General features: G+C 41.8%; 2 protein-coding genes across 3 annotated transcripts; one reads left to right on the forward strand and one right to left on the reverse strand.

Annotated features, from left to right (window-relative positions):
• Positions 1-504: 504 nt before the first annotated feature.
• On the reverse strand, positions 505-8189 carry LOC121611521 (protein FAM53C-like). Of its 2 annotated transcripts, XM_041944113.1 has the most exons (6): positions 8056-8189; positions 5670-5916; positions 5497-5557; positions 5177-5418; positions 4586-4852; positions 505-1920 (listed from the first exon to the last, which is right to left on the reverse strand). In XM_041944113.1, exons 2-6 carry the CDS (start codon positions 5751-5753, stop codon positions 1675-1677), a joined length of 900 nt encoding a protein of 299 aa, XP_041800047.1. In that variant the 5' UTR covers positions 5754-5916; positions 8056-8189; the 3' UTR covers positions 505-1674. The 2 variants fall into 2 exon arrangements, with proteins under 2 accessions (XP_041800047.1, XP_041800046.1); XM_041944112.1 differs by having other exon boundaries at positions 4586-5418.
• Positions 8190-10528: 2339 nt separating this feature from the next.
• Positions 10529-18452, forward strand: phykpl (5-phosphohydroxy-L-lysine phospho-lyase). The gene is made up of 13 exons (XM_041943793.1): positions 10529-10643; positions 10758-10876; positions 11007-11166; positions 11250-11324; positions 11410-11497; positions 11587-11703; positions 11854-11936; positions 12028-12253; positions 12795-12949; positions 17398-17487; positions 17627-17760; positions 17894-17938; positions 18268-18452. The coding sequence occupies exons 1-12, from the start codon at positions 10534-10536 to the stop codon at positions 17935-17937; spliced, it is 1401 nt and encodes a 466-aa protein (XP_041799727.1). The 5' UTR covers positions 10529-10533; the 3' UTR covers position 17938; positions 18268-18452.
• Positions 18453-18754: the final 302 nt, after the last annotated feature.

Here is an 18754-nt window from a genome sequence, read left to right on the forward strand (position 1 = left end):
ACCATCAGTGGGCTGGAAGGAGCGCCCTCACCTTCCACGGCGGAACGGCAAACCGATAAAGTCGTCCATCACTTCTCTGTGGTACAGGCCTGCTAGTATGATTGTACAATTTTAAAAAACTTTTTTTGGTGGTCTTGAACTTCGTCCTCTGTTGAAAGTTTTCAAAGATCCGACCATTTATTTGTATCAAATTATAAGTAACTGTTGCTCTGTTTTAGCAGTCTACAATTAAGGCTAATTCAGGTTTTTATGCCCCCCCCCCCCCCCCAAAAAAAAAAGACAAACAAAAAACAGAAAATGTAGTTGTCTGTGCATTAATATATACTGTTAATCAGACCCGAATGGACTCAGTACGGTGCATTTCTATGCAACATCAGCGTTGCACTGAAATCTGCCACTAGGTGTCACAATAATCTAATAATCTATTGTCCCCTGGTGTGATCTTTCATTTGACTATTGGCAGGACAAATTATTTTTGAATGGAAGACAGGAGACTTTTTGGGGAAAAAATATCATTCTCTATTAAACTTTATTTGTACAGAAATTGTGCAACAGGAATATTTCTATCTGAAAAAATCATTTCTGAAAGGCCACCAAATCATCATCTTCACTACCACCTTTGTCACATACACTCAGAATTGGCTTGATGTGTGTTCTCACTCTAACCACTGTACAGTACATTACATTGTGCCCTATGGAGTCCAACTGTAGCAACGATTCAGTTATTCAATTGACAATTATAGTGCATGTGCAACCTGTTCAAAAATATCTGAATCGCAAATGGAGACTGCAAAAATGTCTGGCTGTGAAAAGAAGACCAGAGCACCAAGAGCTCAGTATTTGAAGCTTAAGGCATGGTCAGTTTACAGTCTCATCAGCATTATTGTTCACAAGGTGTGTTAATGTTCACGCAATTGAGAAAACTCCAAAAAGAAAATAAATGAACGAAAGGGAGCTATCATTTGTGCTATAACAAGAAAAGCTTCCCTTTGATGATGTAGATACACCAAAAGGGCAAGCTAAAATCAATGACAGAACAGCAGTAAAAGCAGATGCATCTTTAGGGTCTTTGAGGGATTTAAGAACTTCAGAGAAATCCTGGAATGTATCCTGTTAAACCTACAGGAGAGCATTTATATATAGATCAGTATTCTTATATTGTTTGGGCTACACAGCAACATCATGTCCACCATCAACAGATCCCCAGTTATTTCCACATTCAGAGACCCAAATACAAAAGTAGGCTACACCAGTATCTGATGAGGCATTGAGGAATGCTTACCTTTATCCCATAAAACTATTACTTTTTAGTGTGTATTCAAATAACTTTATGGAGGAAATATTAGCCACATTCTGCTTACTCCAGTATATAGTGTTCTCTGATGAGGATATGGAAGTATGTCAAGAAGTGTGCTGATGGTTAATGCAAATTAAGACTTGTATAATATGAAATTAGCCAAAATTCTGTGCGCATGAAAACTCTTATTTGCTCATGCACATTTCCCTATAGCATCGTTATTTGATATTAGCTTCTAACTGCTTGGTTCTTGATTATGGACATATGCTTTAGGAGGCAGCAGGTTCCCAAAGACTGCCAGAAGAGCGAACAAAGCTTACAGGTGTGCTTAACATTTTTATGAAAGCAGTTATCACACTTGGAGCACCATGGGGTGGTCAATTCTCTTCGATAAGGTTTAAGTCCAGTTCTGTGCAGTCTCTTTCGAAAACAACTTTTTGTCCTCCATCTGTTGCAGTCTTTTTTCTTTTATCTTCTTCCTCTTCTTCACTTTCACTTAGAGGCCCAATGCTGGCTCGTCCCAGGAACTCTGCAGGTGAGAAGGCTGAGCGGTGCTCTGCCTGAGAAGACACTTGGACTATGCAACCACCTGTACCACGCACTAGGCTCTCGTGACTACCAATCTACACAGGAGAAAGAAATGTCATTATTATTATTATTATTATCATCATCATGTTATGTGACAATTCTAGCATTCAACATGTGGCAAAACACCTCATTAAAAGTTTCTCTCCCAATGTTCCATTAATGCAGCTGAATTACCAGTGTCACACATCTCATGATCCACACCCAAAAGGTAATAAAAAGTAGGCTGGGCAGTGACGATACCACTGGCAATGCCAGGAAATGTGCATGGATGGCAGTGCTTGTTTGTTAATCAAGCACAGATTCCCTGATAGCAGATTGAATGGGCTTGGCTGGCATGTGTGACCTGAACGCAACAAGCAAAGGACCAACCTAAACACCATTAATTCTGGAAACTATAGACTCTTATTTAAATTATTTAATTTACATGCAAGTCATTTAATCTTGTTAAATGTCTTAAATTTGTACCAGACTGACTGTGACACAAAGTTTAGAATGTGCTGGTTAAGTACCAAGAGTGCTAGCAAGTCAACATGCCACAACTTTCTGGCTAACTGATTGTGAGCTGGGTGGTTCACAATCACTGAAAAACTGAACTTCTCATTTCAAGGCAAAGTGGTAAGTTAGTTATGCTTTGTCCACAGTTGTACGGGATGGAATGCTGCTAGAGGCTACCTTTGCCCTCTAAAGATCCATGCAGACAACATGGGCACAAGAGAACCCAGGCCAGGCGATTACTTACCAATACCATTAACTATGTGTCTGTCAATATACAGTTAGGCCCAGAAATATTTGGACAGTAACACAATCTTCATGATTTGGGCTCTGCATGCTACCACAACAACTATAACGGAATTGAAGTGCAGACTTTAAGGTTTAATTCAAGGGGTTGAACAAAAATATATGATTAAACATGTAGGAATTGTAGCTATTTTTATACAAACACTCCTCATTTCAGGGGCTCAAAAGTAATTGGACAAAAAAAACCATAACCCTAAGTAAAATATTACTTTAATATTTTGTTGAGAATGCTTTGCAGGCAGTCTGGAACCCATGGACATCCCCAAACTCTGGGTTTCCTCCTTTGTGATTCTTTGCCAGGCCTTGACTGCAGCGGTCTTCAGTTGTTGCTTGTTTGTGGGTCTTTCTGCCTTAAGTTTTTGTCTTGAGTAAGTGAAATGCATGATCGATTGGGTTAAGATCTGGTGATTGACTCTGCCATTGCAGAATATTCCACTTCTTTGCTTTAAAAAAAACTCCTGGGTTGCTGTTGCAGTATGTTTTGGATCATTGTCCATCTGTACCGTCAACTTTGCTGCATTTGGCTAAATCTGAGCAAAAAAGTATATCCCTTTACACTTCAGAATTCATCCGGCTGCTTCTGTCTTTTGTCACATCATCAATAAAAACAAGTGACCAAGTGCAGTTGGAAGCCATGCATGCCCATGCCATCACACTACCTCCACCATGTTTTACAGAAGATGTGGTGTGCTTTGGATGATGAGCTGTTCCAATTCTTCTCCAGACTTTCTTCCTATCATTCTGCTACAGGTTGATCTTAGTCTCATCTGTCCAAAGAATGCTTTTCCAGAACTGGGCTGGCTTCTTCAGGTGTTCAAGTTAATCCTGGCCTTTCTATTTTTGAGGCTGATTAATGGTTTGCACATTGTGGTAAATCCTTTGTATTTACTCTCATGTAGTCTTCTCTTTATGGTAGACTTAGGTACTGATACACCTACTTCCTGGAGAGTGTTCTTCACTTGAGTGGATGTTGTGAAGGGGTTTTTCCTTCACCATGGAAAGGACTAATTCTTTTTGCACTACCGTTTACATTTGCACTATTACATTCCCAATGTTTCATTGTTTAGATTGCACAGTTTTTTTTACTTAGTTTGTACAGTTTTTATTTAGATTGTACAGTTTTATTTATCTCTTTTTTAATATATGTCCTGTCACAAAAGGGTTGAAGAGTAAAGCAATTTCGATTCTCTGTTTGTCCTGTACATACTGCAGAATTGACAATAAAGCTGACTTTGACTTTTGACTTTGACTCTGCGATCATTCACCACTGTTGTCTTCCGTGGACATCCAGGCCTTTTTGAATTCCCAAGCTCACCAGTGCACTCTTTTTTCCCCTCAGAATGTACCAAACTGTTGATTTGGCCATTCCTAACATTTCTGCTATCTCTCAAATGGATTCCTTCTTTTTTTTCAGCCTCGTGATGGTCTGTTTCACCTCCACTGAGAGCTCCTTTGACTGCATGTTGTTTGTTCATAGCAACAGCTTCCAAATGCAATGCCACACCTGGAATCAACTCCGGACCTTTTAACTGCTTAATTGATGACAGGTTAAGGAAGAAAGAGCCCATGCAGCCTTGTTATTATTATTATTTTTTTTTGCAGCCTTCTGAGTCAATTGTCCAATTACTTTTGGTCCCTTGAAAAAGAGGCGACTACGTATTAAAGAGCTGTAATTCCTAAACCCTTGCTCCAGTTTGGATGTGAATATTCTCAAATTACATCTGAGAGTCTGCACTTTAAGCCCATATTGATTATATAATTGTATCCTGAATATGTTTTCGTAAACAGCTAAAATAATACAACTTGTGTCACTGTCCAAATATTTTTGGGCCTAACTGTATGCACAAATATGAGGAGATTGACAGAAACTAACTTGACAACCCATTGGACTTATTAGCTTACCTGTGTCATCTTGCTGAAGTCAAGGCCTGGCCTGGGGCAAGGCAGAACATCTGGGTCATGGCGCCTCTTCAAGCGAGGTTTACGCATATCACAGGGCTGTGAGTGGCATCGTGGCAGTACCGGGGGATGGTCGCGCCTAGAGGAGGACGGTGTACTGCAGGCTGAGGTGGGAGATGGAGACAGGGCTGGGTGTTCCATGCCAGAACATTCATATATCAGAGCAGAACCAGGGGACGGCTGTGGAGGTAGAAGCACCACAGAGGCATCCTGAATGTGCACAGGGGAGAGAGAAAAACGGCGCTGCAGCACTGAGTGAGAAACCATGGGGGCCGGTGAAGAGGAGCAGGAGGAAGGAGTAGCAAAGGAGGCAGAACAGGCTCCTTTCAGTTTGTCACAAGGGTCCCATGGGAAGCTCCATGGTAGTGGGGAGTCAGAGGACAATGCTAAGCTAAAGAAGGTAGGGCTAGAAGATGAGTGTAGGGATGAAGAGGTAAATGAGGAACTGGGACCACAAAGTGGCAAAGAGCCAGCTCCAGAGCCTGAACTAGATGCTCCTCCACTTTGACAGCCACGTTTGACTGGGGTCCAAACCTTGGATGCACTTGGATGCCAGCTGGAGCGGCACCGAGACAGGTCTTCAGGAACAGAGAGGGATCGGCAGTGGCGTTTTGGAGGTGGCGGTGGGGGTGAGCTTTGGAAAACTTTGTCTGTGAAAGAAACCTCTGGTCTCTGGATAGGTTCTCCAGAATGGGAAGGAGCCCATAGAGAGTCTGGTCCACAGGAATCATCTGGTAGGGAGTCTTTGGATGATGGTTGTGTAGCTGAGCTAGTGTCTGAAAATTCGAAAAGATGGACATAAGAATGATGTCCCCAACAATTCAGTAATTCAATTCATAATTCAAACAACTTGCCTTGTGTTGATCTATAAGCACTCCATGAGACAGTGGGACTGGATCCCACTGCAGGTAATGACTGAAACAGAAATATAAAAACTTAAATTCAAAAGGAGAACCCATAAAACTATGTGAATCAAGGAAAAAAGAACAGTTTAAAAGGACAAGATTTAGTTTTGTATCCAACTCACCACATTCACATTGAATGAGAAAGCCTTATAATAAGGCTCTTCCAAACTCTGCTTACTGAGCTGCTCTGTGATAAGTGTCACCATAATTGTAGCTACAATCCAGGGATAGACATGGAGATGATGAGATCGACTGAGGGCAGGCAGTGAAAATTTAGTAGTCAGAATCCTGGCGTGTTTGTGGTGCCCCCCCCCACCTCAACCTGCCAGACTGACCACCTTTCTCACTATGCCACCATCTTTGTGCCACCTAGAGGGACAGATGAGAAGGGATGCATATGAAACAATGTAAACGATTAACTGAAACTGATCGCACACATTGCAGTAAAAGCACTTCATGGTACAGTGGCTCATGAATTGCCAGACAGATCCACTCAACCTTGGATATGAGTGTAAAATACACTAATGGGGACTTTTCTCCACATGCTGTAACTGTTGTAGCGCAGAAAAGCTCAGAGAAGAATACATGGATAAATGTTTTCTAATAACTGACCACATCTTACCACGAGTCCCAGGCTGGGATCTACATGCTGCCCCTTTCACACATGAAAGGCAGAAGTTCATGTTCACAAAGGCAGAGAGAGTGCACATGGACCAGGGGAGACCCAGAACAAAGAAACACTTCACATTCCATCATGCACATGGTCATTTCTTATTGGGACTACAAACAGCTTTGCATGATTTCAAATAAAATGACAAGTATGTCCCATGTGAAAACCTTTGGTGCAATACCATGGCCATCAAAGTCAGTTGGGTCCAATAAACGCAAATGACAAGAGTTGTGAGTTGTGAAGTGAATGGAAGGGGGAGGGAGGGATGAGAAAAAAAAGGGCACAGATGGGGGAAGTGTGTGGAAATGAATGGGGATAGGGGTTGGAAGCATGCCTTAGTACCTTTGAAAGGGGGACAAAAGAACAGTGACCAGGTCTCAAGGTCTTATATTACCAAGGCAAAGCCAAAATGGTGCGATGTACCCAGAGAGCATGTAACCACAAGACATGACATGAAATGGACATGCAGGCTGCATGTCCACTTAATTAACACGCATTCTGACATTTAATTTGTACGCACATGGCACAGAACTAGCCTTTAAGATCTCATGGTTACTCAAATAAAGATCTTTTAAAAATTAACCTGTAATGATTCATGTAACAAATCCCATCAAACCTTTGCACACCATAAAAATGTACACCTAAAACTGAAACCAAAACAGAAAGATAATATATAAACTATGTCCAGTTAAAATGTAACATGGCATTCTAGCATTTACATTGCTCTTTAAAATTGCAGGACACCCACAAGCTGCATAACATCTAAAGCTGATGCAAACCATACACGGTATAAGGTATACATAAGGTATAACCTGCATCAACTTCAAATTATGTCTCTTCATCAGAATTACAACATTTGATGAAATTTAGAGGCCTACTCTTTGAAGACATTTACTTCACCACAGTCAGATGTGGCATCAAGGGCCTTCCTCCTTGTGGCAAACATGGTGCTACATTGCTAGCCTAGTTCCACACGCCGGAAGACAAGCTACTTCACAGACGCAAGAGCGCAGGATGACCCTTATCCTGAGGCAACAGCCACTGTTAAAAGCTGTGCATCCCTCGGAATTAACTCATTTGCTCAGAAAAAGCCAATTGTAGTGCTGTCAACCACGAGCTGATTGAAAACTGAGCCACTTTTCAATGTTGCCTACAAACTTAAATAATGTTACTTTGAAATTAATAGTACGTAATTCTCAAAACGACTACCGAGACAAATATAGAAATGTCAGTTCATTTAAAACCATTAGTTTGGTTAATTAAGTAAGTTTGGCATAAGGACACTTTACCAACGTGCAAACCAGCAATTAAGTTTAAAGCAGTATTGCGCAGCTTGTCGTTATCTAAAAATAAAAAAAACACGTTTGTGTTAGCCAGTTAAAAACCTATAACGTTATCTCAAACAGTAACGTTAACTGCAGGACAACTGTTTGTCATTGACAAAGTACGACTTATTGACATATGGCTAGACTAGAATAAATCGGATACCGACTTTAGCTGGTGGGCAAAGTATGCATCGTTAGTAAGCTAGCTCAGCAACGCGATGTAGCTCGTGGAGTACTAAGTTAGTAGCTCGTTCTGTTAGCTATATTAGCTAATAGGATAACAAGTGACTCAACTAACGTTACTAGCGTTAGCCTGCTTACACTCGATTTGTTTGCTACCGGTTAACTTCTTGTCATTGTACCTAGTTTTAGCAATGTTTGACTATACTCTGAAGAGAGGAGTTAACAGTTTTAACGTACTGGCAGATAACGTACGCCTAAATTAGTTTTAGCATGAGCTAAAGTAACATCCTGTTCGCAAGCTAGCATGCTACAGCTGTCCTGATGCATTACCTGCATTCGGTGGTTCCTTAGCAACCGAAGCTGCACACAGTGCACCGGATAGGCGATCGTTCAGCTGAGTATTTATAGCCTTTGGGCGATACCAATACAGAGGTATTTAAAATACACTACCTCAGAAATCGCAATTTGAGGAAATTTCACATTACTTATGTAGCGCAGACTTCTCCAGACTGACCTTCACTCAAGTGTGTTCATCTGAAACTCCATTTGTAGTAACATATGTTACACTGAATATGGACGTATCCGTTAGGTGATACCCCCACAGTTAGGCCCTTCTAATAAAGAGCATAAAATAGAAACCAACCACTGTCTTAACGACAAATCAAATCATCAAATCATAGTTTTTTCTGGTACTCATTGAATAAAGATAGAACCGACCTATTTTAGTCTACTTCTAACTGCGATAGAAAAAAAACTCTTTTTGCAGAAACCTTCAACTCGTGAATCCAGGTCTACCATCGACGCATGCGTGGTGGATGGGAGGACATTAATTTTTTTTTTTCAACTTTGAGAGGACAATAATTACATTTGGACGTATAACACTCCTGATGGCAGACAGTGGGTACATTCCATTTCTCAAAATTGCATCCACGTTTCCCTCACTTGCGTCTTTTCCTTGCGTCTTAGTCCCACCGGGGATGTACGGAAGGACGCAAGGAAGCCACGCAAGGAGAGAGGAAACGAGGGAACATGTTTTAAGAGAATTGAGACGTCCTTTCCTATCACGTGAAGCGACGTCTGTTTCTGATGACGCGACACAGCTGGATCTGCTGCATTTACCATTATATTTACACCCCCACCTCGATATATTTATTATTTATACTTATATTTACATTATTTAAAAAAGTCTCCAGCACTAGCAAATAGTGCAAAAGTATGAAACACTCCTCAAGATTCAAGATTTCTTTATTGTCATTGGAAATGAAATGTCAATGAAATTTGCATTGCAACCCCCATGTTAGAAACAAGACAAGAAAGATAAGAAAGATTATAAAATAAAATTAAGATACTAGAATAAAGTAAACCAACATGCAGTAAAATATTCGTAACTGCAATAAAAATATACCAGAAAGGAAAATGTACTAAGACAATAAAAATATACTAAACAATAAACAATGAACAATAAAATACACAAGTGAAATGTACCACAGCAGCTGAAATATACTAAAATGTATATACTAAATGCAAATGGCTGACCATTGAGTTAAGCATGTGCATACTTAAATGTTAAGTACACAGAAGGTGCAGGTGGAGGTGAAGGTGTTATTACCATTGTATCATTTTGCTTTTATTGCCATTTTATTGTTTTATTGCCATTTTATTGTTTTGCTTCTTTCTTGATGTCTTTTTATTGTTTTGTGAAGCACTTTGGGCTGCATGATCGCATGAAAGGTGCTATATAAATAAAAGTTGAAGTTGAAGTGTAAAAGTGCAGTGTGCAGTGGCTCATAGTTCTCACAGTCTCTCACTCCAGTGAGGGGCTGCTGGGGGTAATAGCTCTGACAGCTCTGAAGAAGCTGTCCCTCAGTCTGTTGGTGGTGGTGCCGATGTTCCTTACATGAGAATTAATGACTTCATTCTTGGCTGGATGCCTCTTCCCGTTGAACAGGTGGTCATTTTCTGACCTGAACTTCATCAGCCTCTCTGTGTCTTCTGTCCCTGTTCAATGAGACACATTTCAGAGCTGTCAGTGAAGACAAACCTACAAGCCACGAGAGGCCGATGTGTTAGTGTTAGTGGGATTTGGTTGTAGATAAAAGACTGCTTAGTGGAGACAAAACTGGAGACAGATGTTTTAATGTATGACACTGAACACAGAAATCAACTGCTGTGGGACTTTTATCCATCAGTACAAAATATCAGCGGTAAACCAAACTCTGTCTCCACCTACATCTCTCTCAGGTCTGGGATATCCCGTCACTTCTCCGCATTTGACATAATATCTCTGAATAACTGTAAAACTGTAAAAATATAAAATAAGTTATCCTGCCTGCCGGCCTGTGAGAGGCGGTTGCTAGACAACGTACGTGTTTACTTTCAGAGCCGCTGCGCAGTGAGAGCGGTGACAGACGAGAGTAGGCTAATTTTAAATCAATAAAATATGTTTTAATCACTTTTTTGTGTCACTTAATTGGATGCTTTAGTAGTAAGCCGTGTTCTAGGCGAGATAATGAAAAGTGAGTAGGTTCCTATGGTCCCTGTTTACTATACATCCCCTACTTGATTGAAACGTGACGGATCCTCATGTTCTTGTATGTCAGTCATGGGCAGAGTCCTCATACCGTTCAGTTGACAGACTTCGGGGTAGGATGCACTCATGTACCCTCGCTCATGGCTCCTCTGAGACCCCTCCTCGCTCCTCAGAGCCGCAAAATGCCCTTTGGGGCGGCCGGCAAGATGGCGGACCAGAAGTACTTCTGGTTCGAGCGAGGATCGAGGAGCGAGGAAACGACAATTTTGAGAAATGAGATGCACCCAGTGTTTGGCGCACGTAATACAGAAATCGAACTCAACGTGAAAATGGCACTGCACAAACTCAGCAAGGAAGAAACTCTCGCGATGAGGATGAGATTAATCGGGTACGGAAAAGACCAGTTCTGTGATTCCTCCATATTAGTTTCTAATCATACTGCCCACAGTGTGCTGGTGTGCATCGGGGCAATAAAGTTACGTATTCATGTGTTTTGTTACAGGCAATCATGTCGACTCTTTTACTCAGGCGACCCTGTGAAAATAGTAAGAGCAAGAGGACAATATCTGTTCGATGAAAATGGTGAGCGCTATCTGGACTGCATCAGTAACGTTCATCATGGTAAGACATTTATCACGCAGGGCATAGTCTATATTTCTTAATTTTATAAAACACAGTATGTATACCCCTGCCTCCTGGTGGCAGAAAGTTGTGATGCGTTGGTAACGCTCCGTTTGTTTTTCTGTTCCAGTTGGCCATTGTCACCCCAGCATTACAAAGGCTGCAGCAGCACAGATGGACCTCCTGAACACAAATTCACGGTTCCTGCACGACAACATAGTCCTGTACGCAGACCGCCTGGCTGCCACCCTGCCTGAGAAACTGAGTGTCTTCTACTTTGTTAACTCTGGGTAAAGCATGCACACAGTCCCAGTGAATGGTATTCCTGAAGTGCCTTACCACACCAGTGATTTTACATCTGTTCTTCTGACAGATCAGAGGCCAATGATCTTGCTCTGCGCTTGGCACAGCAATACACCCAGCACCAGGATGTCATTGTGCTCGACCAGTAAGTGTTCAGTTCAAATGCAGCACATTCACCCTTTGACATTACACTTGCTCATCTATTACAACGAACTCTCCTTTTATACCAGTGCATACCATGGACATCTAATGTCCCTCATCGACATTAGTCCTTACAAGTTCCGGAAACTGGCGGGACAAAAAGAATGGGTTCATGTGGTGTGTAAATTCATATGATCATCATTACACAAACTGCTGACCGGCAGTGAACTCCTGCCTATCTGAAACAATGTGTTTCATCCTTTTAGGCACCCTTGCCGGACGTCTACAGAGGCATATACAGAGAGAATCATCCTGACCCGGGACAAGCATATGCAGATACAGTAAAAGACCTTATAGAGGAGGTGCACAGGAAAGGTCGTAAGGTAAACTTTACTGCAGTTACATGCAGCCAGAGTAAAATCAGTAACACGCAAAGCACTTACCATCAAACAGACACTCAGAATAATGCTGTAAAAAATAAATACCAATGCATAACATTTACTATATTACTAATTTACTGCCATTTCCCATAGATCTCTGCCTTCTTTGCTGAATCATTGCCAAGTGTTGGAGGGCAAATCATCTTGCCCACAGGGTACTCAGCTAAAGTTGCAGAGTGAGTTCTGACTTTTTTCTCAGGTTCTGCTTTTGCTCAGCCACGTGTACTGTAATGGTGAAAAGTTGCGTCTCCCTCACACTCTCAACAGATACGTGCGCTCAGCCGGTGGAGTGTTTGTGGCAGATGAGGTGCAGACAGGCTTTGGACGTATGGGGAGTCACTTCTGGGCTTTCCAGCTGCAAGGGGAGGGTTTCTGTCCCGACATAGTGACCATGGGCAAACCGATGGGCAATGGGCATCCGCTGGCATGTGTGGCCACCACTGTAGAGATAGCCGGAGCTTTCACAGCCAACGGTGTGGAGTACTTCAACACGGTGACTATACAGCAACCCCAATGTAACATGAGGGAATGCTCCCTCAAGTCGGCATCTATAGCTTTTCAGCCAAAGTAGTAATTCAGGCACATCTATGCCTTTTTGTAATACGGAATAACATTTTTTTTTTAGTCTGACATTAATCACTACATTGACATTATAACGTGGTATCATAGTCACTACTATTATTATTGCTCCACTGATTTATTTGTTTTTATTAATTTAATTTTTATTTAACAAGGAAGTCCTTTGCAATTAAACTCTCTTTTCTGAGGGAGACCCGGTGTCAGTTGAATGACGATACAGTCCATTAAGGCAAAGATAAAGTTTTCCCTTCACTGACTGTTGTTTTTTCTGTGCTATCCACAAGTTGTTGTTTATCCACTGTTTGATTTACCACGACGTTACTGCAAGAAATATACATTATTAACTAGAATTCTTAAATGAAAATCCCAAGTTTCTGTGGAAATGTATTCAAACTGCCTCTCGTTGAGCATGCATATATCAAGTTGAAATCATTTTTCTCTTCAACTTAATGCAGTTTGGAGGGAACCCAGTGTCCTGTGCAATAGGCCTGGCAGTTCTGGATGTGATAGAGAAAGAAGACCTCAGAGGAAACGCCACAAGGGTAGGAGGGCATCTTAAAGATTTGCTCACGAAGCTACAAACACGACATCAACTCATTGGCGATGTCAGGTAAGGGTTTCTTGACTGGTGCACTCAGGCCTATGCTGCGCTATTTTCAGCATCATCAGCATAAAAACAGTGACAATCATATAAAGCATGAATTTCAAAGGACAGTCTGGCCATTATTGCCACCTAATACCACTATTTAACTGCCAACACTAATTAAGGTCCTTACACCGCTTTGGTACATCCACACAGGTGCTTTCATTTACCTTGGCTGATTAGACCTCTTGTCAGGATAGTGGGTACATCCCATTTCTCAAAATTGCATCCTCGTTTCCCTCACTTGCGTCTTTTCCTTGCGTCTTAGTCCCTCCCACCAGGGATGCATGAGAGGACGCAAGGAAACCACGCAAGGAGAGAAGAAACGAGGGGTGGATCCCAATTCTCAAAATTGTCGTTTCCCCGCTCCTCGATCCTCGCTCGAACCGGAAGTACTTCTGGTCCGCCATCTTGCCGGCCGTCCCAAAGCGCAAATTGCGGCTCTGAGGAGCGAGGATCGAGGAGCGAGGAGGGCCCTCGGAGGAGCTATAAGCGAGGATACATCAGTGCATCCTACCCGGAAGTCAGTCAACTGAACGGTATGAAGACTCCGCCCCCACAGCTGGCACGTTTGAACGAGGTGGAGGAGAAAGTGCGCTAGTGTAAATATTCTGCAGTGAATGGCTGAAATTCAGATGAGCCTGACTTAACGTTACGTTCTCCAAAGAGCGATAATACAAGAACATGAGGATCCGTCATTTTTCAATCACGTAAGAGATGATGTTTAGTCAGCAGGGACGATAGGAACCTGCTCACTATTATCCCGCTTATAACTCTGCTCACTACTAAAGCATTCAATATAAAGTGACACAAAATAATGATTAAAACATATTTTATTGATTTAAAATGAGTCTACTCTCGTCTGTCACCGCTCTCACTGCGCAGTGGCTCTGAACGTAAAACACGTACGTTGCCTAGCAACCGCCTCTCACTGTGCGCAGGCCGGCAGGCAGGAAAACTTATTTCTTTACAGATATTCAGAGAAATCATATCAAATGTGAAGAAGTGACGGGATATCCCAGACCTGAGAGAGACGTAGCTGGAGACAGAGTTTGGTTTACCGCTCTTATTTCTACTGATGGATAAAAGTCCCGCAGCAGCTGATTCCTGCGTTCAGCGTCAGACATTAAAACATCTGTCTCCAGTTTTGTCTCCACTCAGTAGTCTTTTATCAACAACCTGTTCTAACACTAACACATCAGCCTCTCATCACTTGTTCTGCGTGTTATCTGAGTGAAATAATGTGTTTCATGGCTCGTAGGTTTGTCTTCACTGACAGCTCTGAAATGTGTCTCACTGAACAGGGACAGAAGACACAGCGAGGCTGATAAAGTTCAGGTCAGAAAATGACCACCTGTTCACCTGAGAGAGGCGTCCAGCCAAGAATGAACTAATTAATTCTCATGTGTGTTAATAAAAGTGTTTCATATTTATTTGCTTGTGCTGGAGACTTTTTAACAATGTATAAGTATAAAATATAAAGATATCGAGGGCGGGGGGCGGTGGGGGTGTGAATATAACGGTAACTGCAGCAGCTCCAGCTGTGTCGCGTCATCAGAAACAGACGTCAGAGGAAAGGACGTCTCAATTCTCATAAAACATATTTCCTCGTTTCTTCTCTCCTTGCGTGGTTTCCTTGCGTCCTCTCATGCATCCCTGGTGGGAGGGACTAAGACGCAAGGAAAAGACGCAAGTGAGGGAAACGAGGATGCAATTTTGAGAATTGGGATCCACCCGAGGAAACGTGTTTTATGAGAATTGAGACGTCCTTTCCTCTGAAGCGTCACGTGAAGCGACGTCTGTTTCTGATGACGTGACACTGGAGCTGCTGCAGTTACCGTTATATTTACACCCCCACCGCCCCTGCCCTCGATATATTTACATTTTATACTTATATTTACATTGTTAAAAAGTCTCCAGCACTAGCAAGTAAATATGAAACACTTCTATTAACACACATGAGAATTAATGAGTTCATTCTTGGCTGGACGCCTCTTCAGGTGAACAGGTGGTCATTTTCTGACCTGAACTTTATCAGCCTCGCTGTGTCTTCTGTCCCGTTCAATGAGACACATTTCAGACCTGTTAGTGAAGAGAAACCTACAAACCATGAAACACATTATTTCACTCAGATAACACGCAGAAAAAGTGACGAGAGGCCGATGTGTTAGTGTTAGAACAGGTTGTAGATTAAAGACTGCTTAGTGGAGACAAAACTGGAGACGGATGTTTTAATGTCTGACGCTGAACGCAGGAATCAGCTGCTGCGGGACTTTTATCCATCAGTAGAAATAACAGCGGTCAACCAAACTCTGTCTCCAGCTACGTCTCTCTCAGGTCTGGGATATTCCGTCTCTTCTCCACATTTGACATGATTTCTCTGAATATCTGTAAAGAAATAAGTTTCCCCGCCTGCCGTCCTGCGCACATTGTGGCGGTTGTTACGCAACGTAAGTGTTTTGCTTTCAGAGCCACTGCACAGTGAGAGCGATGACAGACGAGAGTAGGCTCATTTTAAATCAATAAAATATGTTTTAATCACTATTTTGTGTCACTTTATATTGAATGTTTTAGTAGTGAGCATAGTTCAAAGCAGGATAATAGTGAGCAGGTTCCTATCGTCCCTGCTCACTAAACATCATCTCTTACGTGATTGAAACATGACGGATCCTCATGTTCTTGTATTATCGCTCTTTGGAGAACGTAACTTTAAGTTAGGCTCATCTTAATTACAGCCATTCACTGCAGGATATTTACACTAGCGCACTTTCTCCACCTCGTTCAAACGTGCCAGCTGTGGGGGCGGAGTCTTCATACCGTTCAGTTGACTGACTTCCGGGTAGGATGCACTGATGTATCCTCGCTCATAGCTCCTCCGAGAGCCCTCCTCGCTCCTCGATCCTCGCTCCTCAGAGCCGCAATTTGCGCTTTGGGACGGCCGGCAATATGGCGGACCAGAAGTACTTCCGGTTCGAGCGAGGATCGAGGAGCGGGGAAACGACAATTTTGAGAAATGAGATCCACCCAGTGTGAGCAAGTACAGTTGTTTGCCACTCCCTGACTTACATGGGCATGCCAGAAATTTTTACTATTACAATTGGCTGTGCTCATTTTTCACTTCATAATTTTGCATGGTATTCATGAGCAAGTCACTGGGTGCAGTGTGGTGTACCTTATTTTGCCATATGTTGGTTGAAGTGGAAGTTGTGGATCCATGGTTTTCATTACACAGAATTTAGTGACTTCACTGATAGCAGCACAATGCCAGCAGTAGCTTATATTTCCAACCTGGCTGAATCAGTGATTGAAAACACCTGTGGATATGTGGGGCCTCTGAGAGAAGGTGACACATCACATTGTAGACCAGTGGTGGAATGTAACCAAGTACATTTACTCAAGCACTATACTTATAGGGATAAATCTGAGGTACTTGTATTCTACTTGAGTGTTTACATGTAATGCAACTTTATGCTTATAATCCACTATATTTCAGAGGGTAGTATCATACATTTTACTCCACTATATTTATCTGAGTTGCACGGCAGTTGAGCTGCAACATACTCATTAATGCAGCAGTGATAATAATCCAATAACCTCATATATTGTATAATAGTAAAACACTGACAGGGACTCTACTACTGCAGAATGTACTTTTGATAGTTTGATACTCAGTACAGTTTTATAATGTACGACTTTTACTTATAGCAGAGTATTTTCACTCTGCAATTGTATTGCTACTTTAACTTGAATAAACAATCTGAATACTTCTTTCACCACAGTAGGAGACACTGTTGAAACTTATACAATGACTTCACATTTTAAACAAGCTATGAGGATTCAGAATCTAGTTATTCTTAATAACATGTTAATATGCAGGTAACTTTTAAGGGTATATGAAGTAAAAATGAGCCCCTTTCCCCACAAACTACTTCAGGATGCATTTTCTGTGGTGTTTGTATGAGGTCTGTTTTCACAGCAGACATTTGGATGTGTCACTGTAGGAAAAGCACAGGTGTTACTCCCAACATTAATGATGGCCCACCCCATTCAAGAATCCTAGTAACCATCTTCTCATAACTAACAAGCTATATTAATATAGTCTATTATATAGCGACTGTAGTTTTAAGATGATTAAGATGATAGTTTTAAACTAATCAGTTTTTTCATTAGGCGTGTTGATAAGAACAGACAAGTAGGAAGTTGCCACAGCCCATGAACCATGCTGGTGGGGCATTAACAGAATAGCTATGCATGCCAGATGTTGTTAATAACTGGCCAAATAAGACTATGCCTTTCAAGAATGTAAAGGAGCTCATGAAGAACTTGGATCGTGTGTTCGAATGTGTCAACCCTAAACCTGCCCCATTCTCTCCTGATCCAGTCTGTCGAAGTAAATAATCTTTTTCTCCTTCCAGAGGTGCAGGGCTGTTTGTGGGCCTTGAACTGGTTACAGACAGGGAGAAGAGGAGTCCTGCCACAGAAACAGCAGCACTGGTGGTGAAGAGGTAAAGGATTGAAGTGCTAGAACAGCAGTCAACGGCTATAGTTTTGCTGTTATCTGTCAGTCATACTGCCTCTTTTTGTTGTATACACTATGGCTGCCACTTAGTGTTGTGATTTCACTCAATGTCCTGTACTTATTAGGTTGAAAGAGGAGGATAAAATCTGTGTCAGTACAGATGGCCCCTGGGAAAACATCTTGAAGTTCAAACCGCCTATGTGCTTCAGTATCGAGGACGCAGAAGTGGTGGTACAATGTATTGACCGCATCCTCACAGGTTAGCTACACCCCCCAAACACACACACACACACACAATGCATCTATTTGCACCATGGAAAATGTCCATAAAGAGTTCATTTCACACATTCATATTTCAGTGCAGAATAACGTATATGTTCTTATTTTCACAGACATTGAAGCCAGTGGAATTAAACTGGAAAAGGAAGACATCTAAGGTTGGTTAAACCTGTAGAAAAACTTTTAATTGCATCAGACATTGTCAGATGGTCACATTCATTAAGTTCAGAGGTAGAGATATGAATGTCTATACTTGAGGTTCCAGTAGATCAAACAAGTTCATTCATTTCACTTGGCAGAACATGTTGCTGCCCTCCACTCAACTCTGACCACTGTGGGGATTTGATTCTGTCACTTTGTTTTTGAAAATGACTTTTTATATCAGAGCTGATCTCAGAGCAGTGAGAGGTTTTCACTGACAGTATTTGAGGAGGACTTCTCATTTCATTTGTCTAGAGATGAAATCTGTAAATCTGTTTCCCCCCAGGTATCACGCAAGTGGAACGAGGAGATGCAGTCACCTCACTGATGAAACCACGACAACTGGTTAACATATTTAAAGCAATGCAAGCTACAGCGTGTCATTCGAACTGGGAGATGGACAGTATACATGATAAAGCTAAAGCTGCTTACACTTTTTTTTAAATGAATAAAGTTAACACTTTAAAATCCTCACCGTTGCATTTTTACCCACAGTAGCAATCGATAAAATAATTAGTCCCAATTGACACTGATCAGCAACATGTTCTCAATACACAGTACGGTTGATTTAAGCACTTACCAGACCACTATCTTTAACTCCTGGACACATTCACAATAACGCTCAAGTATTGCAGTTTCACATCTAGTGGGGTGGGTATTAACACTCAGCCAGTTATCCTGCAGATAGTGAAGCACTGTCCCACAGCTTCCAAAAGAGGCATCCGTAGAGATGTTAACATTACTCGTGACAAAACAAGCAAGCCATTTAACAG

Source organism: Chelmon rostratus, chromosome 9, assembly GCF_017976325.1.
Source record: "Chelmon rostratus isolate fCheRos1 chromosome 9, fCheRos1.pri, whole genome shotgun sequence".
Taxonomy (NCBI): domain Eukaryota; kingdom Metazoa; phylum Chordata; class Actinopteri; order Chaetodontiformes; family Chaetodontidae; genus Chelmon; species Chelmon rostratus.

Bases quoted from the DNA above. Each gene is read 5' to 3' on its own strand.
- LOC121611521 (XM_041944112.1), bottom strand. From the start codon at position 5,753: ATGGTGACACTTATCACAGAGCAGCTCAGTAAGCAGAGTTTGGAAGAG. The intron at 5,419-5,496 runs GCAAGTTGTTTG...TCGAATTTTCAG, and splicing joins TGCTTATAGATCAACACAAG to ACACTAGCTCAGCTACACAA. The intron at 1,921-4,585 runs GTAAGCTAATAA...TCTCCTGTGTAG, and splicing joins ACTTCAGCAAGATGACACAG to ATTGGTAGTCACGAGAGCCT.
- phykpl (XM_041943793.1), top strand. From the start codon at position 10,534: ATGCACCCAGTGTTTGGCGCACGTAATACAGAAATCGAACTCAACGTG. The intron at 11,325-11,409 runs GTAAGTGTTCAG...CTTTTATACCAG, and splicing joins GATGTCATTGTGCTCGACCA to TGCATACCATGGACATCTAA. The intron at 17,488-17,626 runs GTAAAGGATTGA...TGTACTTATTAG, and splicing joins GCAGCACTGGTGGTGAAGAG to GTTGAAAGAGGAGGATAAAA.